Source organism: Sapajus apella, unplaced genomic scaffold (genome assembly GCF_009761245.1).
Source record: "Sapajus apella isolate SASKATOON/1434 unplaced genomic scaffold, GSC_monkey_1.0 scaffold26, whole genome shotgun sequence".
NCBI classification, from domain to species: Eukaryota; Metazoa; Chordata; class Mammalia; order Primates; family Cebidae; genus Sapajus; species Sapajus apella.
The window spans coordinates 12,124,122-12,148,750 of NW_022436966.1; the positions used below are offsets into that span (position 1 = coordinate 12,124,122).

General features: G+C 37.2%; 1 protein-coding gene across 1 annotated transcript in view; it reads left to right on the plus strand.

Annotated features, from left to right (window-relative positions):
- USP34 (ubiquitin specific peptidase 34) overlaps positions 1-24,629 on the plus strand; it is a 220,528-nt gene that overhangs the window by 157,021 nt on the left and 38,878 nt on the right. Inside the window, 12 exon segments of the mRNA XM_032292024.1 lie at positions 408-486; positions 3,681-3,734; positions 3,842-3,937; positions 12,252-12,316; positions 12,404-12,479; positions 12,569-12,616; positions 12,736-12,801; positions 16,167-16,247; positions 19,567-19,652; positions 20,222-20,390; positions 20,500-20,574; positions 22,039-22,190. Coding sequence (XP_032147915.1) covers positions 408-486; positions 3,681-3,734; positions 3,842-3,937; positions 12,252-12,316; positions 12,404-12,479; positions 12,569-12,616; positions 12,736-12,801; positions 16,167-16,247; positions 19,567-19,652; positions 20,222-20,390; positions 20,500-20,574; positions 22,039-22,190 — 1,047 coding nt within the window.

The window sequence follows — 24,629 nt, forward strand, 5'->3', positions numbered from 1 at the left end:
CAGCTAATTTTTTGTATTTTTAGTAGAGACGGGGTTTCACCATGTTGACCAGGATGGTCTCGATTTCATGACCTCGTGATCCACCCGCCTCGGCCTCCCAAAGTGCTGGGATTACAGGCTTGAGCCACCGCGCCCGGCCTTACATGTTATATTTAAGCAAACTTTATTTCTTTTATGAATTCTTTTGTTAATCCTAGGTTATAAATGAATCTATCTGATTGTAAGGTGGTTATGAGTATTATAAAATTATATTTCCGATTTCTAGTAGATTAGAATTATAAAAATAAGAACTTAGAATTTACCTCATGAAGTAATAATTTGACACTTGTAACATTTGTTATTCAAAAAATAGTAGACATAACATTCAGTATATGCATACTGGATTAATACTGTATGCTCTATTTTAGGTATCTTTTTAATGATGCTGAGGTAAAACCTTTTGATTCTGCTCAACTTGCATCTGAATGTTTTGGTGGAGAGATGACGGTAAGTTTTATTCAGAAATTATAAATGGTTTGTGTCTTTCCAACTGCTTTGTCATAACATAAAATCCAATAGCACAGTTGCTTAACTTTCTTTTAATTGCTGTGATTAAATAAAAAATTTATTCAACTGCTATTTATTGGAAGTTTGGTATGTTCACAGAAATATTTTTAAAATGCTGTTTCTGCTTTTCACAACAGCCTGATTAAGAAGGTAAGACAAATAAAAAACTTAGTAGTTAGTATAGGAGTTGAATTACAATGCCACGAGAATAAGGATTGTGTAAATAGTTTACTCACTGAATTCTGTGGGATTAGAGCAAAATAAATTACTCTTTACTGACTGTATCTGAAAAATCTTTGACCAGGGAGAGGCTCTTAGTTTGCTGCGGCTCAAAAGGCTGAGTGTCTCTTAGCTTACTGCCTGATTCACAATAAGTGAAAAAGAAATTAGAAAAATGTTTGGCAAGAAAGTTGGCTTGAGCTAAGAGCTAAGTTTTAAAGGATTGTTCTTTCAGTGCTTTTTATAACACCATCAACCTGGTTAACACTCATTATTAGAGAGCAAAAGGATATCTTCTCTGTGACACAATTGACAGTAGCCTTTTTTTTTTTTTTTTCCCACCCTGAGACGGAGTCTTTCTCTTTCGCTCAGACTGGAAAATTCAGCTGGGCGCGGTGGCTCACACTGGTAATCCCAGCACTTTGGGAGGCCGAGGCAGGTGCATTACGAAGTCAGGAGATTGAGACCATCCTGGTCAACGTGGTGAAACTTCATCTCTACCAAAAATACAGTGGCGCTATCTCGACTTACTTCAACCTTCACCTCCTAGGTTCCAGCTATCCTTGAGCCTCAGCCGTGAGAGTAGCTGGGATCACAGGTGCCTGCCACCACTCTCAGCCAATTTTTGTATTTTTAGTAGGGACAGGGTTTTACCATGTTGGCCATCTGCTCTTGAACTCCTAAATGCAAGTGATCCACCCACTTCAGCCTCCCAAAGTCTTAAGATTACATACAGGTGTGAGCCACAGTGCCTGGGCAACAATAAACATTTTAAAAGACATTTAGGTTGGAGTATTACTGTAATAATTTCCCTTCTCTATATGCAGTTTGTCCTATTATCAATTTACTGAGAAGTGTTTTAAAATATTCTCCTGATTCTCACAAGTCAAATATTAATCATTTCCATTTTCACAGATTATCCCAAATAAAGTTGTTTTTTGACTTAATAACCGTATTTGTTATGAATTAGCCATTTATATTCTGGATTTTATAGTTTGTCTTAGCCAAAAGTTGAGAAATGGTATACATTCTAGATTTTAATGAAGGGCTTCTTTGTGCTCTTGTCTATTCTGCTGAATGGAAAAAGAAAAGTAACACTTGCTAACAATTTGGAAATGGGTAGAATAGGGAAGTAAATATTTAGCTGCTACTGAAGCCACCACTAAACCAGTTGCATCTGTAGATGTTATTCCTAGAATGTTTCCTTTTATTTATTTATTTTTGAGATGGAATCTTGCTCTGTCTCCAGGCTGGAGTACAGTGACGCGATGTTGGCTCACTACAACCTCCAACTCCCTGGTTCAAGCGATTCTCCTGCCTCTGCTTCCCAGGTAGCTGGGATTACAGGCATGCACCACCATGCCCAGCTAATTTTTGTGTTTTTAGTAGAGATGAGGTTTCACCATGTTGGCCAGGATGGTCTCGATCTCCTAACCTCATAATGCGCCTGCCTCAGCCTCCCAAAGTGCTGGGATTACAGGCATGAGCCACCACACCCCACTGAATGTTTGCTTTTTAAAAAGATTAAAGGAAGAAGAAAAGAAACTCTGCAAGGCTCTTCTCTGAAAATGTAGTTTTTCAAATTGCAGGTGCCCCCTTTTTTTCTTTTATATATTTTATGGTAAAGTATCTTTAAAAAATATTTTGAATCTTTGTGTTTTAAAGTGTCTGCCTCTGTCTCCTCTGATTTCATTGCTGGTAATTCTGCTTGTCTACTTCCCTTGGCTTTTTACATTTTTTCTGTCACAACACACCTGAAGTTCTCCAGAATTACCAGTAGAATCCTCATCTCTTTACTCAATAGGAAACAGCCTTTAAGTTCTCAGAAGCCCGACCACTAAATTCTTGTCATATTTCACATGTCCAGTTACCTCTCTGTGATCCTTTATTCAGCCTCCTTTTGTCCTATGATCTTTCTTTCTTATTCAACTTCTAGATGTTTACTGATTGCTTCTCATTACTTCATGTTCCCTTTTCTTTCTTTTGCATCATTTTTGTATGTGTTATCTTTGGTTGACTCTTAACTTTTTCTTATACCACTTTTGCTGTCTCCCATCAGTTGCATTGCTTAAAGTGTGTTCTGACAAATCCATTTTATCTGCACAAAGTTGACTTACAACTTTGATGCTCAAAATTATGTTTGTGAAGGATTGATGGAGGTACATGTGAAGGATTGGTGGAGATAGATGCAATGAAATATTTTAATATGCTTTTCTAATTTATAATGTTGCTGAGAATGAACTGTTTAAATTCAGTTTGTATTTCCACTTATTTATCACATTTACCAAAATTAGGACAAGGCCAACTATTTCCTTGCCTCACTGTCTTTGTTTGTTTTCTTTTGTTACAGTAAAATTTTCTCAGTCCTAACTTTATAGTGTCCTCTATCTAAAAATATATAGCTGAGTGCAGTGGCTCACCCCTGTAATCCCAGCACTTGGGGAGGCCAAGGCGGGCTGATCACCTGATGTCGGGAGTTCAAGACCAGCCTGACCAACATGGAGAAACCCCATCTCTACTAAAAATACAAATGAGCCGGGTCTGGTGGTGCATGCCTGTAATCCCAGCCTCGCAGGAGGATAAGGCAGGAGAATGGCTTGAGCCCGGGAGGCTGAGGGTGCGGTGAGCCAAGATAGTGCCATTGCACTTCAGCCTGGGCAACAAGAGCGAAACTCTGTCTCAAAAAATAATAAATAAATAATAACAAAACTAATAAAAACTACAAAAAGATGATATTTGTATTTATTGGCCAAATCATGAAGTACGTAGGATTTTTATGAATACAGTGTTGTTTGAAAACTATTTACAAAGTTACTGTTAAGTATAAAATAGCTGTTTATGAAATAATTTATATATAAACATAGCTGAGTATATCCATTTTTTCAAAGAAGTAAAACTTTTGTATTTTTAAACAGACCAAGACCTATGATTCTGTTACAGATAAATTTATGGATTTCTCTTTTGAAAAGGTAACCATTTCTTCATATATAGTTTTATATTGTTTTTTCTTCTTCATTGTCTACTTTTCGAAAAATACTTTGTCAAATGAAAATATATTTTTTCTTGCCTCTTAAAGACACACAGCGCATATATGCTGTTTTACAAACGCATGGAACCGGAGGAAGAAAATGGCAGAGAATACAAATTTGATGTTTCGTCAGAGTTACTAGAGGTATAAGTTAATTTCACTTGAGCAGCCTTTAAAAAGCATGTTAAGTGTTTATACAAGGAATACTGTAGTGTAAGAACAGGCTATACAGGTTAAGATCTGTAATTCAGAGTGGATCTGAAGAGTGCTTACAAATAGTCTTGGTAATACTGATGTAAGACAGGTAAATGAAAATGAATGAGATTAAATGGAGTAGAAAATATCACTAAAAGAGAGTTGGCAAAAAGGTTGAAGGAATCAGAGTGACTTCATAATTTGCGTGGTTAGTAATGTTTTGCTTCTTAGATTGGATGATGGGTTTGTGAGTGTTTCTTCTGTTGTGCTTCATGATACAGACACATGCCCTCAAGCATGCGTTGTAATTGAAATGCATTTAAATGTATTTTACAGCCACAGTGGCTCTGGCCTGTAATTCCAGCACTTGGGGAGTCTGAGGCCTGAGGTCAGGAGTTGACCAGCCTGGCCAACATGGCAAAACCCTGGCTCTACTAAAAATACAAAAATTAGCTGGGCGTGGTGGCAGACACCTGTAATCTCAGCTACTCGGTAAGCTGAGGCGAGAGAATCGCTTGAACCCGGGAGGTGGAGGTTACAGTGAGCTGAGGTCACACCACTGCATTCCAGTTTGGGCAACAGAGCAAAACTCCATCTCCAAAAAAAGAAAAAAAAAAAAAAATGTATTTTACATATTAAGGAATGAAAACGTGTTCATTTGTAGTTATGAGGCTTTTTTTGATTTCATAATGTGAGTAGTAGTAGTACATTGAGTATGTAAATCAGTGTGTGTTACGTCAGTGTTAGAAATACAGTCAGCCAAAAGCACAAAGAGGTAAATCTTCTACAGAAATGCACGCCTGATTAAATTGTATGCATCCATCTAGACAGTTCAGCTTTGCTATCTGGAAAAGGAATTTTTTTTTGTGATACTGGGATCAAGACTTAAAACTGGACACTGTTCCCAAATGTTTTTAACTAGTATCTTGACTGCATCTGTGTTAATTGTAAACCGCCAGGAATATTGCCTTTTTTCAGTTCCTTGAATTGGATTTACCAGCTGAATTAGATGGTATTGATTATAAATGGCTTCATTAGATTTGAAGCTACTGAACTTACCTATTTCTAAAAGATGTGACTCAACCATCATCAAAACCACAATTAAATTGATTTTAATCATTCTTTTGTGCAAAGCTTTTTGCCCTCAAGATAATCAGACAAATCTAGACCTTGCTTTATATAAGTACCCAACAATATTTAATGACAATCAGCCCACTTGTGAAGTAACATGAAATTTTAAATAAAACCTTTACAGTGATGATGTATTTTGTTTATTTACTGAGAAAATTGTTTTGCCCTGCAGAACTCCTTAAAAGCTCACAGGGACCCCAGAATGCTCCAAACATTATTTGAAAGCCAATGATTTATATTGTGACAGAAGGGAATCCCAAACCTTTGCTTTTCCATGAGAAGAAAAAGACTGAACTACAGGCATATCTTGGAGATACTGTAGGTTCAGTTCCAGACCACCACAGTAAAGCAAATGTCGCAGTAAAGCAAGTCACAAATTTTTTAGTTTCCCAGTGCATATGCAAGTTACGTTTATACTCTAGTTTATGAAATATGCAAAAAGTATGTAACAGCGGTATGCCTAAAAAGTATATGTACCTTAATGTAGAAATAGTTTATTGCTGAAAAATGGTAACAATCAACTGAGTCTTCAGGGAGTCATAATCTTTTTCGGTGGAGGGTCTTGCCTCCATGTTGATGGCTGCTAACTAGGTTAGGGTGGTGGTTGCTGAAAGTTAGGGTGGCTGTATCAATTTCTTAAAATAAGAAAACTGAAGTTTGCCACACAATCGAATCTTCATTTCATGAAAAGATTTCTCTGTACCATATGATGGTACTTGGTAGCATTTTACCTGTAATACAGCTTTCAAAATTGGAGTCAGTCCTCTCAAACTCTACCACTGCTTTTTGTTTGTTTGTGTTTTGTTTTTTTCTTTTCTACCACTACTTTATCAACTGAATTGATTCTAAATCCTTCCTTATCATTTCAACAAGGTTCACAACATCTTCACCTGGAGTAGATTCCATCTCAAGAATGGAGTTCTTTTTTTTGGTATTCCATCTCAAAAGTGGTTTCTCAAGAAACCGTTGTCTCTACTTATCTGTAAGAAGCACCTCCTCATTTATTCAGATTTGATCATGAGATTGCAGTAATTCGTTCACTATAGGCTTTATTCCTGCCTCTTGTTATCTTACTGTTTGTGCCATATCTGCAGTTACTTCCTCTACTTAAGTCTTGAACCCCTAAAAGTCAGCCATGTAGATTGGAATCAGCTTCTTTCAAAGTCCCGATAATGTTGATACTTTGACCACCTTTGATGAATCACGAATCTTAATGGCATCTAGAATACTGAATCCTTGCAGGTTTTCGCCTTATTTTGTCCAGGCCCGTCAGAGGTAGCATTATAACTATAGCCTGATGAAACTAATCAGTAATTAGACTTAAAAGTTGAAATTGCCGGGCGCGGTGGCTCACGCCTGTAATCCCAGCACTTTGGGAGGCCGAGGCGGGTGGATCACAAGGTCAAGAGATCAAGACCATCCTGGTCAACATGGTGAAACCCCGTCTCTACTAAAAAATACAAAAAATCAGCCGGGCATGTTGGTGCTTGCCTGTAATCTCATCTACTCAGGAGGCTGAGGCAGGAGAATTGCCTGAACCCAGGAGGCGGAGGTTGTGGTGAGCCGAGATCACGCCATTGCCCTCCAGCCTGGGTAACAAGAGTGAAACTCCGTCTCAAAAAAAAAAAGTTGAAATTACTCCTTGATCCATGGGCTACAGAATGGATGTTATGTTAACAGTCATGAAAACTGTACATCCTTGTTCCAGATCTTGGGTGACTACGTTCATTGTCAGTGAGCAACCATATCTTTTGCTTGTTTGTTTTTTGGAGGGATACTTTACTGAAGATGGACATGATTTTTTCCCCATCCAAATAAGCTCTGGAACATGTTCACTCAGGTCTATTTTTGTTCCCCCCGCCCCACCCTGCAAGTTATATTAGGTTTAAGGGGTGGGGTATGTGTGTAGGTTTGTTACATGGGTGAATTGCGTGGGTTTGGTATACAAATAATTTTGTCACCCAGGTAATCAGCATAATTCTGAATAGGTAGTTTTTCAGTTCTCACTCCCCCCCCCACCTGCCACCCTTAAATAGGTCTCAGTGTCTGTTGTTCCCTTGTGTTCATGTGTAGTCAATGTTTAGTTCCCAGTTATAGGTGAGAGGGTATTGGTTCTCACATGTGATATTTTGTTCTCTGTTCCTATGTTAATTTGCTTAGGATAATGGCCTCCAGCTCCATCTTTGTTGCTGCAAAGGCTGTGACCTCATTTTTTTTTATATCTGCATAGTATTCCGTGGTGTATATGTACCTCATTTTCTTTATACAATCCACTATTGATGGGCATCTAAGTTGATTCCATGTCCTTGCTATTATGAATAGTGCTGCAGTGAACATATATGAGCATGTGTCTTTATGGTAGAACAATTTCTATTCCTTTTGGTATGTACCCAATAATGGGATCGCTGGGTCAAATGGTGGTTCTATTTTAACTTCTTTGAGAGATCGCCAGACTGCTTTCTGCAGTGACTAATTTACATTTTCACCAGCAGTGTGTAAGCATTCCCTTTTCTCTGCAATCTTACCAGCAGAGAAATCTTTCTGAATTTTTAAGAATTGCCATTCTCACTGGTGTGAGATGATATCTCATTGTGGTTTTGATTTGCATTTCCTTAATGCTTAGTGATATTGAGCATTTTTGCATATGCTCGTTGACTGCTTGTCTTTTTATTTTTTATTTTTATTTATTTTTTATTCTTTTCTTTAATTGGGCTTGGACTTGAAGGAAGAGCTTGTATGTCTTTTGAGAAGTGTAGCAGTAATACTGTGAAAGGAATATTTTCTTCTGAGCAGTAGGTCTCCACAGTGAGCTTAAAATATTCAGTAAACGATGTTGTAAACAGGTAAGTTATTTTGTTCATTTGTAGAACACAAGCACAGTAGACTTAGCATAAATCTTAAGGACCCTAAGATTTTGAGAATGGTAAGTGAGCATTGCCTTTAATTTAAAGTCACCAGCTACATTAGCTCCTACCAGCAGAGTTAGCCTGTCCTTTGAAGCCTTGAAGGCAGGCACTGACTTCTCTCTAGCTGTGAAAGTCTTAGATAACATCTTTTTCCAGTTGAAAGCTGGAAAAAGCTTTCAACTGGAAAGTTTTGTCTATGTTGAAAATCTGTTGTTGAAGGTGTAGCCACCTTCATCAGTGATCTCAGCTAGATCTTCTGGATAACTTGCTGCAGTTTCCATGTTAGCACTTACTGCTTCACCTTGCACTTTAATGTTACGGAGGTGGCTTCTTTTCTTAACCCTCATGAACCAACCTCTGCTCAATTCATACTTTCTGTCTCTAGCTTCCTCACCTCGCAGCCTTCATAGAATTGAAGAGAGTTAGGATCTTGCTCTGGATTAGGCTTTGGCTTAAGGGAATATTATGACTGATTTGATCTTTCATCCAGACCACTAAAACTTTCTCCACGTAAGCAGTAAGAATGTTCTTACCATTCTTCTGTTCATTGGGGTAGCACTTTTATCTCCTTCAAGACTTCTTCCTTTGTATTCACAACTTGTTTAACTGGTATAGGAGGCCTAGTTTTAGGCCCATTTCAATTTATTCATTTAACGTGAGGAAGCTTAATCATTCCTGGCGTTTGATTTAAAGTGAAAGATGTGTGACTCCTCCTTTTGCTAGGTAGAGAGGCTAGTAGGGTTTTTAATTGGCCTAATTCCAGCATTAGGGAATATGGAGGCCTGAGGAGAGGGAGAAACTGAACAGCTAGTTGGTGGAGCAGTCAGAACATACATGTGTGTGTCAAGTTTGCTGTCCTGTATGAGTGTAGTTCGTAGTACCCAGAAACAATCACAATAGTAACATCAAAAATCACACTGATTATAGATCACCGTAATTATATAGTATAATACATAGAATATAATAATGACGAAAATGAGGCTGGGCGTGGTGGCTCACGCCTGTAATCCAAGGACTTTGGAGGCCAAGGTGGGCGGATCACCTGAGGTCGGGAATTCAAGATCAGCCTGACCAACATGGTGAAACCCCGTCTTTAAAAAATAAAAGTAAAAATGTTTGAAATATTTTTACCAAAATGTGACAGACACAAAGTGAGCATATGCTATTAGAAAAAATGGTGCCAATAGACCTATTTGATTGCAGGGTTGCCACAGTCCTTCAATTTGTTTAAAAATACAGTATCTCTTAAGTACAGTAAAGTGAAGCACAATAAAATGAGATATGCCTGTACATTAGAAACTTCCTCATTGTAGACCTAAACCAACAATTTTTTCTATAATTATTTCAGCTTACTATTTTTAAATGAGTGTGCCTACATGTTTTCTTAAAATTAATATACTTAATTTATATACTTAAAATACTGTGTACATGAACATTAATATGGTTTTAGATATAAACCAGAATGTGGTTCTTTAGATTTGTACATTTAAAGCATAGTTGTTAACAGACTTTCCAAAAAGATAAATAAAACATTTTAGAAGCATAAAAGAGATTAAATAAGCAAACTAATTATAAATTATAATGACTCTTACAGATAATACAGGTGGGAGTTCTCAGAAATGGTAGTTGATAGGGATTGCTAGAAAAGGGTCAAGAAATGCTTCAGGAAGTTAACCTTAAACTGAAACTTGAAAGTTGGAGAAGAGGTAATTATGTGAAGAGTGCTCTGGGCCAGGCAAAGAAAACATTATGTACAAATTCCCTAGGAAGGAAAGAATTTGTTGGCTTGTGTTAGAGCCAGAAGATGACCTGGATAGCTGTAATGGAAGTTCAAGGAAACGTAGCCCAAGGTGAGGATGGACAGTTATTTAGAAAATAGCTAGGGTAAGGCTGGGTGCAGTGGCTCACACTTGTAATCCCAGCACTTTGGGAGGCCCAGGCGGGTGGATCACTTGCAGCCAGGAGTTCGAGACTAGCCTGGCCAACATGGTGAAATTCTGTCTCTATTAAAAATATAAAAATTAGCTTGGTATGGTGGTAGATACCTGTAATTCCAGCTACTTGGGAGGCTGAAACTAGAGAATCACTTGAACCCGGAGGCAGAGGTTGCAGTGAGCCGAGACTGTGCCATTGCACTCTAGCCGGGGCAACAAGAGTGAAACCCTGTCTCAAAAAAGAAAAAGAAAATAGCTAGGGTGACTGGGCAGGGTGGCTTACACCTATAATTTCAGCACTTTGGGAGGTAAGTGACTTATTTGACCCCAGGAATTCAAGACCAGCCTGGGCAACATGGCAAAAACCCCATCTCTACAAAAAAAATGCAAAAATATTAGCTGGCCATGGAGTCATGCACCTGTGGTCCCAGCTACTCAGGAGGCTGAGGTGGGAGGATCACCTGAAGCCAAGGAGGTCAAGGCAGCAGTGAGCTGTGATCATGCTACTGTACTCCAGCCCAGAAGACAGAGTGAGACCCTGTCTCAAAAAAAAAAAAAAAAAAAAAGTTCACAGAAGATAGCTATACACATGTATTTATACAACATAAAAAGGACTATCAAACAGATGAATGTTTCTGGGTTTTTTTTTTTTTTTTTTTTTTATATTTTTGTTCTATTTTTGTAGACACAAAGTGAGCACATGCTATATTAGAAAAACATGCCAATAGACCTACTGGATTGCAGGGTTGCCACAGCCCTTCATTTTATTTAAAAATACACTATCTACAGTCTGGGAGCAGTGGCTCACGCCTATAATCCCAGCACTTTGGGAAACTGAAGCAGGCGGATCACCTGAGGTCCGGGAGTTCAAGACCAGCCTGATCAACATGGAGAAACCCCATCTCTACTAAAGATACAAAATTAGCTGAGCATGGTGGTACATGCTTGTACTAAAAATACAAAGTTAGCTGGGCATGGTGGTACATGCCTGTAATCCCAGCTACTCAGGAGGCTGAGGTAGGAGAATCACTTGAACCCGGAAGCAGAGGTTGTGGTGAGCCAAGATTGCACCATTGCACTCCAGCCTGGACAACAAGAGCGAAACTCTGTCTAAAAACAACAACAAAAAATAACAGTGTCTGCAAAGTGCGGTAAAGTGAAGCACAATAAAATGAGATATGCCTGTATATTAGAAAATGTAGAACAAAAACAGAGCAAAACTAAAAGCACTTATGTAGTAGAAACCACAGTACTACCAGCCTTTAGGTCCAGGAGATAATGTTGACAGGTAGTTAGGCCCTTATAGGATTGATGGGCCAAAAATTGTGACACAGAATCTAGAACTGAGCTCATGGCTGGAAGCCAGAGTTTAGAATGGGGTTCCCTTATTATAAAAAGTATTGAATGAGATGGGCAGAATGCTATCAGACTCTGCCTAATACAGAGTCTGATACGGGGAGCTACAGCTTTATAGAAAGTTTTTGTGCCTGGAAATAAATGCTCAAGAACTCTGAAGCAGGCTATTCACTGACTAGACTGTGATTTCACAAATACCACTGTGGAGCAGGAACTCTATTAGGTTCTAAATTAGTGTAGTGGGCTGGGGAAGTAAGGAGGAATAGTTGAATATCTTCAGTGGAAGATTAAAGATAAGGTTGGGACCTTCAGCTCAAAATGGACCTACCAACCAAAATTCCAAAACACAGTCAGAAGTGTAACACTAAAAAAGACAGCTAGTAATACCAATAATCAGAACATCTAGATAAAAATATTTTTATGGAACTAACAAAAACTTAATGCATATTTAAGGTATTCAGAGAGATGAAGACAAGATCAGCGGAGTGATCCTGCAGTCCCAATGTCAGAAATAATTTTTCATGATTTTTATAAACGAATCAGTCTGATTTAGGTCTGCCAAACAGAATTAAACTTATTTTGCCAACTTTTAAATGTAAACTTTCCTTTTATAACCTTACCAGAATGCAACATGACTTATATTTTATTCATTTTATATACTTGCTCTTCAGACAGGATTTCACAATTTTTTCAGTATTTTTATAAATACAATAAACGCCTCACAATTGTGTAGCCAGATAAGCATTAATTATAAAATATTAGTAATGACCATTTATATTAATATACTTGGGAAAAAATCAAAATGAACTTTAAATGCGTGTATTTTATTTCATTTGAGGTTTTTTAGAGGATACTATTGTCTAATAAAAGCATTGGTAAAACATAATGAAGTAAACTGCTTTATCATATATCTAATGTTAACATTTTTATTTTCAGTGGATTTGGCATGATAACATGCAGTTCCTTCAAGACAAAAACATTTTCGAACATACATATTTTGGGTAAGTTTAGTAAATTTCATGGTAAATATTTTACACATTTAAAAAAAAACCTTGTGTGAATTTTAAATTATTATTTTTAAATTCTAGATTTATGTGGCAATTGTGTAGTTGTATTCCCAGTACATTACCAGATCCTAAAGCTGTGTCCCTAATGACAGCAAAGGTAATAAATACATAAACTTTAAATAATTCCGTCAAAATTTAGTACTTTAAAATGATTAAAGCTTTTTTTTGCTTTATCTTTTCTTACAGTTAAGCACTTCCTTTGTGCTAGAGACATTTATTCATTCAAAAGAAAAGGTATGTGTTTTATACTGTGGATTTTTTTTGTCATTTACATTTTTATCAGATGTCTTTTCATTTTTGTAGTTGTGACTCAGAAATTCATATGCTTTGACTGACTTCTTTTTCTTTTCTAGCCCACAATGCTTCAGTGGATTGAACTGTTAACCAAACAGTTTAATAATAGTCAGGCAGCTTGTGAGGTAAGGTGATAATTTAACAATAATTAATGCATAGCTTAAGGTTCTTTTTTCCCCCCCTTGTTATCTAAGACGTTACAGCAAAATTGTTTATCTGTCACAGGGAGCCAAATGTAAGTCATTCCTAAAATCATTTGGTAGCTGAGAAGGTTATAGTTTATGTATCATATCCATTACACTGATTGATTATTAAGTCACTTAAAAATTCATGTTTTGGCCGGACGTGGTGGCTCATGCTTGTAATCCCAACACTTTGGGAGGCAAAGGTGGGCAGATTATGAGCTCAAGAGATCGAGACTGTCCTGGCCAACATGGTGAAACCCCATCTCTACTAAAAACATGAAAATTAGCCTGGCATGGTGGCGCATGCCTGTAGTCCCAGCTTCTTGGGAGGTGGAGGTTTCAGTGAGCTGATTCGGTGCCACTCCAGTCCAGCCTGGGCAACAGAGGGAGACTCCATCTAAAAAAAAAAAAAAAATTTAAGTCATGTTTTTTTTCTTCTTTATGTAACAGAAGGAAAAAATAAAGAAAATTCAAGAAGCTTCCATATATTTCTTAACCACTTTCGTTTCAGTTTTTACAGCTTTATTAAGGTATAAATGACAAATATTTATTAAAGGTAGACAAAATGATTTGATGTATGTATACATTGTGAAATGATTACCACCACATTCAAATTAATTAACACATCTGTCACCATGTAGTTTATGCATATGTGAGTGGTGAGGGCACTTTAAGATCTACTCCTCTAGCAAATTTCAAGTAAATATACAAAAATTTTTAAGTCCTTTTTTTAGTCAGTTTTGTCTCAGAACAATAAAATATTATAACTAGTGTCACGATGCTATACATAAGATCCCCAGAAATTATTTAAAACTGAAACTTGGGAAAGGACCGGGTGCAGTAGCTCACGCCTGTAATCCCAGCACTTTGAAGAGGCCAAGGCAGGCGGATAACTTGACGTCAGGAGTTAGAGACCAGCCTGGCCCACATGGCGAAACCCCGTCTCTACTTTAAAAAAAAAAAAAAAAAATTGGCTTGGTAGCATGTGCTTATAATCCCAGCTACTGGGAAGGCTGAGGCAGGAGAATTGCTTGAACCCAGGAGTCAGAGATGCAGTGAGCCAAGATCACACCACTGCACTCAACCCTGGGCAACAGAGAGGCTGACTCTGTTACAATTTTAAAAAACAACCTGAAACTTTGTACCCTTTGGCCAACATCATTTTCCCATTTCTTCCATTCCACTCTTGGCTACTTTTAAATGTTGGTAGAAGATGCTTAATATCATCTGTCACTTCCTCTTCTCCCGCCCCCAGCCAAAAAAAAAAAAAAAAAATCACCTACCTCAGTAGATCAGTTTATGCCTAGTTTTATCTCCTCATCCCCCATTTTAAGAGATGTATCCCTAAGGATAACCCATTCACAGATAATGACAAGTTAAGCATATTGCCATCTTAATTTTTAGATTAGCAACCAAAGAGTTACAAATTTCTGTAGGAATGCAAATCTTGTGAATTAACGGACGTGGGAAATAGCTCTCTAGTATATAATAGATAAATTATAGTTAAAGATTTTTTGCATATTTATAAGTTCATCTAATTATGTCTTATGGAAATGGAGTAAGGGAATCTATTCCTCAGAAATTACAAACTCAAAAGTATAACTTCTTAAAACTTTGTAATGAGAATGTGGAAACATGGACAATGAGAATTTGGAAACTTAGACAAAAGTAGAAAGGGATAATAAGGTGTCACATACCTGTTCCTCAACTTTAACAAATAATCTTTCATTCTTGTTTCATCTATTTATATCCCCCTTTTCTTTCCCCCCCGCAGTGGAAGAATTTTAAAGCAAACCTAAATATATTGTGCATCCATAAACACCCAGTATATACTTTTAACATAAGAAAACTTTAAAAACATATGCAACCACAATTTCAGTCACTCCCAGTAAAATTAGAAGTGATTTCTCATCTTTTTAACTTCTCCCCTGCCCCTGACCCCCTCCCCCGAGAGCCTCACTCTGTCACCCTGACGGTTGAGTGCAATGGTGCATAGTCATAGCTCACTGCAACCTCAACATCCTGGGCTTGAGCAATCCTCCTCCCTCAGTCTCCCGAGTAGTTGGGACCACAAGCACACACCAACACACTCAGCTGATTTTTTTCCTTTTTTTATAGAGACCAAGGCTCTTTGTTGCCCAGCTGGTCTCAAACTCCAAGCTTCAAGCTATCCTCCTGCCTCTGCCTCCCAAAGTGCTGGGATTACAGGCATGAGCTATCACACCTGGCCAGAAGTGATTTCTTATTGTCGTCTAATACCCATCCTATGTTCAGTTTTCTTTATCTCAAAAAAATTTTTCAATTGATTGGTTTAAATGAGTGTTCAAAGAAGTTCCACATTTTGCATTCTCTTAAGTCTTCCTTAATCTATAAAAGTTTTTTTTTTTTTCCTTCATGCCATTTTTTGTCTGTGCTGTTGGATTTCTCACATGCTTTCTTTGACCAATTGCATTTTCCTGGTAGTGTTTACCATGTTCCTCTGTAGCCTTCCCCTCTCTTGGCTGTTTGATAGATCTAGAGTTTCTCAAGTAGATCATAATTTGTTTTTAAACAGAAAGAAAATGAATCATGCTCATAATATATTATTAATAGGAGGCCAGGTGTGGTGACTCATGCCTGTAATCTCAGTGCTTTGGAAGGCCAAGGCAGGCAGATCACCTGAAGTCAGCAGTTTGAGACCAGCCTGGCCAACATAGTGAAACCCCATCTCTACTAAAAATACAAAAATTAGCCAAGTGTGGTGGTGCATGCTTGTAATCCCAGCTACTCCAGAGGCTGAGGCAGGAGAATTGCTTGAACCTGTGAGGCGAAGGTTGCAGTGAACTGAGATCAATGCCACTACACTCCACCCTGGGCGACAGAGCAAGATTTGTCTCAAAAAAAAAAAAAAAAAATATATATATATATATATATATATACACACACACACACACACATATACACATATATATACACACACACACATATTTATACGCACACACATATATATAAACACACAATTAAAGATTCTCTAGTGTAACATTTATGAGGGCTGAGAGAATACTTCATTTTATTATGATGAAGGACCACATATTGCTGTCATGCAGATTGTGTACTGTATTGTAAATGGCATCTATAGAGTTGTGTAATGAGGTAACTCTTACTAAGATTTTGGACTTTTATAACAATTAGAGAAGCTTTTCTGGTAAGAACTTAAAAGAATTAAAACATTGACCAGAAATAAAATTCTTATGTAATCGTTATCCCATTTAACAAATATTTGTTGAATGTTAAAGTCATGCTCTTTTTTTTTTTTTTTTTTACAGTGGTTTTTAGATCGCATGGCTGATGATGACTGGTGGCCAATGCAGATATTAATTAAGTGCCCTAATCAAATTGTGAGACAGGTAAGGAAAAATGTGTTTGAAAAAAAATATTTGGAGAAGTTACTATCAATTTAATTATTCTAAATTTGCTTATAAGTGTGTCTTAACCTAATATTGATAATGGTTTGAAAATATCTACCTCCTATCATAAAAATCATTTTGTTTTCACTAGATTCTTTTAACATCAGCTCTCACTCTAATAAATTGATTAAAATTATGCACATTTCCTGGATGTAGGAAGATTGACTGAACTTCCTATTCTTTATTCTGCTCTTTATTATTAGATGCTTTGTGAGTTGTACTGATTCTTTTTAAAATCCTTAGACATTCTAACCATGGTGTAGGGTACTATAGTGACCTCAAAAGCTAAACGAAAAGACTGTGACTTATTTCTGTGATTGGGTATGAAATGTCATATGAAACAGTTTGTTTTCTTTAAATTATGAGGTAAAATAGACAATGAAATTTAAGTATTATTTTATAGTCACTTTTGACAAAATCAAAAACTTAAAGTATGCCACTTTTCAGTTTCTGTTGACGTGTGTGTACACATACATGCAACACACACACACACACACACACACACACACACACACACAAAACTTTTTTTTAGGGTTTTGCTGCCTCAGGCAGTCCTCTTGCCTCAGCAGCTAGAACTACAGGCACACACCACCACACCTGGCTAATTTTGTTTTGTTTTTAGACAGGGTCTTGCTCCGTCACCCAGGCAGTAGTGCAGTGGTGCAGCATGGCTTACTGCAGCTTCAACCTCCTGGGCTCAAGCAAATTTCCCACCTCAGCCTCCTGAGTAGCTGTAACTACAGGCACACACCACCACACCTGGAAATTTTTGTATTGTTTTGTAGAGTCTCTCTCCTGTTGCCTAGGCTGGTCTCAAACTCCTGGGCTTAAGCAGTCCTTCCACCTTAGCCTCCCAAAGTTCTGGGATTATAGTTGTGAGCCACTGAGCCTGGCCCAAGATACAATTCTTACACCATAAAATTAACCCACATCTTTCAAAATGTTAAATTTAGTGGTTTTTAGTATAGTCACAAAGTTTTGCAACCATCACTACTAACTAATTTTGGAACATTGGCTACCACCACCCTCACCACCCCTGCCAAAAAAAAAAAAAAAAAAACCCTATACCCATTAGCAGTCAGTTACTATTTTATCCTGTCCTTTCTCCCCAATCCCTGACAACTGCTAGTCTCTTTATAGATTTGCCTATTTTGACTATCATATACATGGAATCATACAGTATTAGTCTTTTGTGACTTACTGCTTTAACAATCTTTTCAGGATTTATTCATATTACAGTATGTATCCATATTATATTTTCCTGTTTTATCAAATATTTTGTTGAATGTATATACCCCACATTTTGTATATCTGTTCATCAGGTGATGAACATTTGAGATGTTTCTACTTTTTGGCTGTTTATTTGGACATATATTATCACTTCTTTGTGTACATTTTTGAACTGGTAAACTGTTGTTGCTGGTGGATGGTTTTTTTGTTTGATTTTTTTTTTTTGAAATGGAGTTTTTGTTCTTGTTGCCTAAGCTGGAGTGCAGTGGTGTGGTCTTGGCTCACTGCAGCCTCCACCTTCAGGGTTCAGGTGGTTCTCCTGGCTCACCTCCCAAGTAGCTGGGATTACAGGCATGTACCACCATGCCTGGCTAATTTTTTGTGTTTTTAATAGAGACGGCTTCACCATGTTGGCCAGGCTGGTCTCAAATTCCTGACCTCAGGTGATCTTGGCCTCCCAAAGTGCTGGGATTACAGCCACTGCACCCAGTGGTAAACTGGTTTTGTTTGTTTGTTTGTTTGTTTGTTGTTTCTGAGTTGGGAGTCTTGTTCTGTTGCCCAGGCTGGAGTGCAATTTTGTGATCTCATCTCACTGCAACCTCTACTTCCTGGATTCAGTCAATTCTCCCTGCCTCAGCCTCCCGAGTAGCTGGGATTAAAGGTGCCCGCCACCACACCTGGCTAATTTTTTTTTTTTTTGTTCTCATTCATAGGCGGGTGTTGAACAATGAGAACACATGCACCCAGGGAGGGGAGCATCACACACTGGGGTCTGTTGGGGGGAAACAGGGGAGGGATAGCGACGGGTGGGGAGTTGGGGAGAGGTAACATGGGGAGAAATGCCAGATATAGGTGAAGGGAAGGAAGGCAGAAAATCACGCTGCCCTGTGTGTACCTATGCAACAATCTTGCATTTTCTTCACATGTACCCCAAAACCTAAAATACAATTAAAGAAAAAAAAGTAGAAATAGGGTTTTGCTGTGTTGGCCCAGGTGATCCACCTGCCTGGGCTTCCTAAAGTACTGGAATTACAGGTGTGAGCCACCATGCCCGGCCAGTAAACTGTTTTTTATAGTGACTGCAGTGTTTGACATTCTTGCCAATGACATATAAGAGTTCCAGATTCACCATAATCTTTTTTTTGAGATGGAGTCTCGTACTGTCACTGTTGCCCAGGCTGTACTGCAGTGGCTCAATCTTGGCTCACTGCAGTCTCTACCTCGTGGATTCAAGCAATTCTCCTGCCTCAGCCTCCTGAGTAGCTGGGACTACAGGCATGTGCCACCACGCCCAGCTAATTTTTTTAATTTTAATTTTTTTTATTTTTGGCTTTCTGGTAGCTAATATATAGCTAACCAGCTAATTTTTTTTGTATTTTTAGTAGAGACAGGGTTTCACCATGTTGGCCAGGATGGTCTCTATCTCCTGACCTCATGATCCCTCTGCCTCGGCCTCCCAAAGTGTTGGGATTACAGGCGTGAGCCACCATGCCCAGCTGTGCATAATCTTCTTTAGCACCTGATACTGTCTTTTTTTATTTTAGCCATCCTAGAAGGTATGAAGTGGTATCTTATCATGGTTATGCATTTTCCTAAAAATTGTTATACATTTTTTCATGTGATTATGGGTCACTTGTCTTTAAAGAATCCCCACATTCCCTTCTCTTAGCTGTTGATCCCATGATGAGCAACTGCCCTTCCCCACTCCACTCTTCTTAGGGAATTGGATACTAGATTTTCTTTTCTGTATATCTCCACTAGCTAAAAGGATTTTTGAAGCTTTATTTTTATCATCTGTATGACTGAAACCTACTGTTTGTTGAGTTTTTCTTTATCATAAAACTGAGTAAAATTATGCTAACTTTGCCTTATTTCCCTAGTCCATTGTTGAAACTTCAGAAAAGCTCCAGAATACCAAGATAATCTTGTGTAAACTATAAATGGGTGGCAGAGAATTTTGAATCATGTTAATTTTTCAGGATCTTTGTTACCTGATGAGTTGGCTCTTGGTTTTTCTTTTTCTTCACAGATGTTTCAGCGTTTGTGTATCCATGTGATTCAGAGGCTGAGACCTGTGCATGCTCATCTCTATTTGCAGCCAGGAATGGAAGATGGGTAAGAAGTACTTTTTGAGAGAGAGAGAGAGAGAGAGAGACAGAGAGAGAGAGAGAGAGAGAGAGAGAGAGTGTGTGTGTGTGTGTGTGTGTGTGTGTGTTTTAAAGAGATAGGGTTTCTCCATGTTGCTCAGGTTGGTCTCAAACTCTTGAGTTCAAGTGATCCGCCCACCTCAGCCTCCCAGAGTGCTGGGATTACAGGCATGAGCCGTCATGCCTGGCCCTAATTTTTAAGTTTCTTGATGACCTGCCTACAAATTTTTTTTAAAATCCACACTGAAGTATTTATTCTGTTTAAAAATAATCTGTAATAACATATTCAAAAAGGTAAAACTATTTTTGTTTTATTTAAATTTTGCATCTGCAAAATCCTCTACAAATTACTTTATGGCTTAGTCTTTTTGTTTGCATTGATTTAGCCAGTCACAAGAATTGGAATCTAGCTACTTATATTATTGCAATTGATATCTCAAAGATAAAAGAAACTCAGAGTTTAAAAAATATTTTTTTCTCCCAAACAGTATCTTCCGGTCTCATGTATTCTCTAAGATCTATTTAATTGTTCTTTAGGTCAGATGATATGGATGCCTCAGTAGAAGATATTGGTGGTCGTTCATGTGTCACTCGCTTTGTGAGAACTCTGTTATTAATTATGGAACATGGTGTAAAACCTCACAGTAAACATCTTACAGAGTATTTTGCCTTCCTTTACGAATTTGCAAAAATGGGTGAAGAAGAGGTGAGGCTATAGCTTGTTTATTTTTTGGTTTATGTATACCTATTTTCAGTATTTCAAACTTAATTGCTTTTATTTTATATTTTTAAATCTTTTTGTTGTTGTTGTTTAGAGCCAATTTTTGCTTTCATTGCAAGCCATATCTACAATGGTACATTTTTACATGGGAACAAAAGGACCTGAAAATGTAAGTACAATTCTGTCTTATATCAGGGATTTAGAGGCCATGGTTTTTGTAGTTTGTATCATGTGAAGTCCAGAGATGTTAGAACCCTTTGACCTTTCTTGTAGAACCTGATATTGGATAATGTGAAGGATCTAAGATTGGTTGATGTTTTTAATCTAATTTTAATGGATATAGCAAGAGAAGAAACAGAGAAGAAACAACTAGTTAATGAAGTTCATTGGTAAGGTCCTAGAACAAAGCAAATAAACTTAGGCAAAGTGGTTACCTACTTGGGGATCTTATCAAGAAAGTATTGTTTTTGTGAACATTTTGGTGGTCACATTTTTAAGCTCTTTGCTATTAAGTTTATGAGAGTCTTTCGAAAATTTAACTAGCTGGTCTATTAATAATATTAAAGTATTACATGAATTTTATATTGTCCATGACAACTGCATTGGGTTGTATGACCTACGTGCACTCTTATTCAATCCTTTTCTTAACTGTAAGAGACAAGTACTTTTTATTTCTCTATTTAACAGATGAGACACTTGAGACTTAGAGAAGTTAATTTGTTGTAGATCACAATGAGTTTGGCTTTGATCCGTGGTCAGACTACTGAGCCAAAACTCTTAAACACTGTTTTGTAATGCTTCACAGAATATACACTAGTATTCTCTAATTCCAGCCTATATGGCTCCCTACTTCAACTACTTTTCTTTTGCTTTATCAGATCATAAAATCTTTTGAGTCTCTTGCATTTAAAAGCCCAAGTGGATGTCTCTTTGAAATACCCACTATTTGGATTATCAGGAAACTATAAATAAGAAATTTTTCTTTTGTATATCTGGCATTTTTATTAGAAAACACTATTTTATCATACTTGTAATTTTTTTATCCTGATTTATCTTCCAAGGAGCTTGCTTATAAGAAAAAATTATTCAAGGATTTATAGGTAAGGTAAATAGTGTTGAGATTTTTTTTTTTTTTTTGAGTCGGAATCTTGTTCTGTCACCCAGGCTGGAGTGCAGTGGCGCAATCCTGGCTCACTGCAGCCTCCGCCTCCCAGGTTCAAGTAATTGTCCTGCCTCAGCCTCCCAAGTAGCTGGGATTATAGGCACGTACCACCACACCTGGCTAATTTTTGTATTTTTAGTAGAAACAGGGTTTCGCCATGTTGGCCAGCCTGGTCTCGAACTCCTGACCTCAAATGCTCCACCCACCTTGGCCTCCCAAAGTGCTGGGATTACAGGTGTTGGCCACCATGCCTGGCCGAGAATTGTTATTCTTTATAGTTCTAACAATTTAAGATTGTCCTGAATGTCGTTTAGAGTGTTTTATGTTAAGGTTAGATCTTTGTGCAATTGTTTTTCATGTTACGAGCTCCTGCCATCATCTGCATTGAGTAGCTATATAAAACAAGTCATTTGTTCTCATCATGATACTAAAACCACCAATATATCAATATTGAATTCTATTCCAACTTAGCCTCAAGTTGAAGTGTTATCAGAGGAAGAAGGGGAAGAAGAGGAGGAAGAAGAAGATATCCTCTCTCTGGCAGAAGAAAAATACAGGCCAGCTGCCCTTGAAAAGATGATAGCTTTAGTTGCTCTTTTGGTTGAACAGTCTCGATCAGAAAGGTGAAATGTTTCAAATTTAAAATGTTTAAAGCATGTTTGATTTTATTATTTTTAAATAATTGTTTGCCACTAGCTTTTTATTATATATGTTTAATTATATAATTGTTACTCACTAGTTTTTATTATATAATTCTTTTTAAATAATAACACTACTATTCATCAACTCTTGTGACATAAGAATTTCAGTCCTTTCTACCAAACTTTTACTTTATCTCTGAGTCATGTTAGAAATAGTCATTGAAAATATATGCAGTAAAATATCTAGCAAAATAGAGCGTGCATTCATTCTTTAACTTAGCAACTTCATTTCTAGGAATCTGTGCCCATAATACAGAAAGGTGCATATGCAAATTTGTTTATTGAAACCATGCTTCTAATAGCAAAAAGACAAAAGGGAACTAGTTGAAAAAACAGCATCCATTCAAAAGAGTACTCTATAGCTGAAAAAGGAAATGTGGAATTTACCTGTATTACCACAGAGAAATCTTTAGGATATGTTACTGAGTTTAAAAAGGTGGAGAAAAGTGTATATGGTGTCCTACTTTATAAGGGAATGCTATGATGACACACAGAGAGAGAGAGTCTGTGTGTGTGTGTGTGTGTGTGTGTGTGTGTGTGTGTGTGTGTGTGGTTGCGCGCGCGCGCGCGCAACCGAACCTCATTATTTGTGAATTTCCTATTTGCAAATTCATCTGCTTACTAAAATGCATTTGTAATGCCAAAATTGGCACTCGGGGAGCTTTTGCAGTCATTCACAGACGTGTGTATGTGGAATGGCAAAAAACTTTAGTTGCCTAACATGCCTTTCTAGGTAAGATCAAACAAGGCAACAATCTGCCTTTTTGTTTCAGCTTTCATGTTGTAAACAAATGTACTTTTCACAGTTTGTGCTGTGAAAATTTTTCATATATTTATGCTTTTTGTTGGTGATGTTACTCTTTAAAATGGCCATCGGCCAGGTGTGGTGGTACGTGCCTGTAGTCCCAACTACTTTGGAGGTTGAGGTGGATGGCTTGAGGCCAGGAGTTTGTGGCTGCACTATGCCACTTTGGCACCTGTGAATAGCCACAGCAGTCCAGCTTGGGAAATACAGCAAGATCCATCTGTAAAAATAAATAAATAAACAAAATGGCCCACAAGTGTAGTGCTGAAGTGCTCTCTAGTGTTCTTAAGCTCAAGAAGGCTGTGATGTGCCTTATAGGGAAAACATGTGCTAATTTAAGTTTCATTCATGAGTTTTAATACTGTTGTCAGTGAATTAAATGTTAATGAATCAACAATATATGTTAAATAAGGTATCTTTTAACAGAAACACTCATAAAAGAAAGTTAAATGTATTGATTGGTTGACAAAAATATTACCTGAGGCTCACAGCAACTTAATTCTCTATTTTCCCTGGTAGCAATAATTTGGTATTTGCTAATTAAGTATTTGCCGCACTTTATAGAACACAACTACCACAAATACAAGAATTGACTAGAATTCAAGAACTTTTTTTTTTTTAATGGTTTCCAGTGGAAAGAGGAAGAAAAACAGGGTGGAGGGGACAGGTATAGATTCTTGACAAATTTAACTTTGGAATCATGTAAATGTGTAATTATAAATAAGTGAATAAGAAGTAATCTCTAAAAATCAAAAGCACAGTGAAATAAATGAACCTAACTATATGTTAAATAGGTGTATTTCTAGTGGGATATATATGAAGGACAAAAAAATTGCAAAATTATCTTAAACCGTTTTTGTAATTATATTCTTTGTAATAAAAGTATTATTCTGAAAGTATTAATGTATATTACAGGATGAAGCAAATAAGTAACTGTTAATGCCATTGAAAACCAAGATTTTCAGCAAAAGAAGATAAAAATATTAAATTGTAGGGCTTTGCATAATTTATTTAAAACTAAATTTGAATTGGAAAATATTAGTAGCAGTTTATGGTATATTTTGCAAACAGAAAATCCATTACAGAAAATGTTTTACCTACCACTGTTTTCTGAAAAGACTTGGAAACCCTGTACAATCCAGAATCAATGAATACCATTGGCATCTAGGGTATAGTCTCTAGGTTTCATTTCCCACTGAAAGAATTAGAGTTCCTTGGAAAAACGACCAGTGTCAGTTCTTGGGAAAGAAATGAACGAGAAGCCTGCAATGTCTTATCATTTTGGAAAGCAAGGAGGCAGTCTAAGACTACTGAGGTCATGTTAAACTCAAAAGCCAACTTATGGAGGTTTCTACTGGTCATAGATTGGACAGCTTTGAGCATCGGTAATAACTGCAGTGGACTGTGAATCACATCAAAGATGTTTAAATACATGAGTTCATAATAATAACTAAAAAGAAAATTTTTTAGTTTACTGGCAACTTTTGGAGTATACTAGGAAATCAAATCATTATTTTTGAAACTGATAAATAATAGAAACATTATCAAGCATTTAT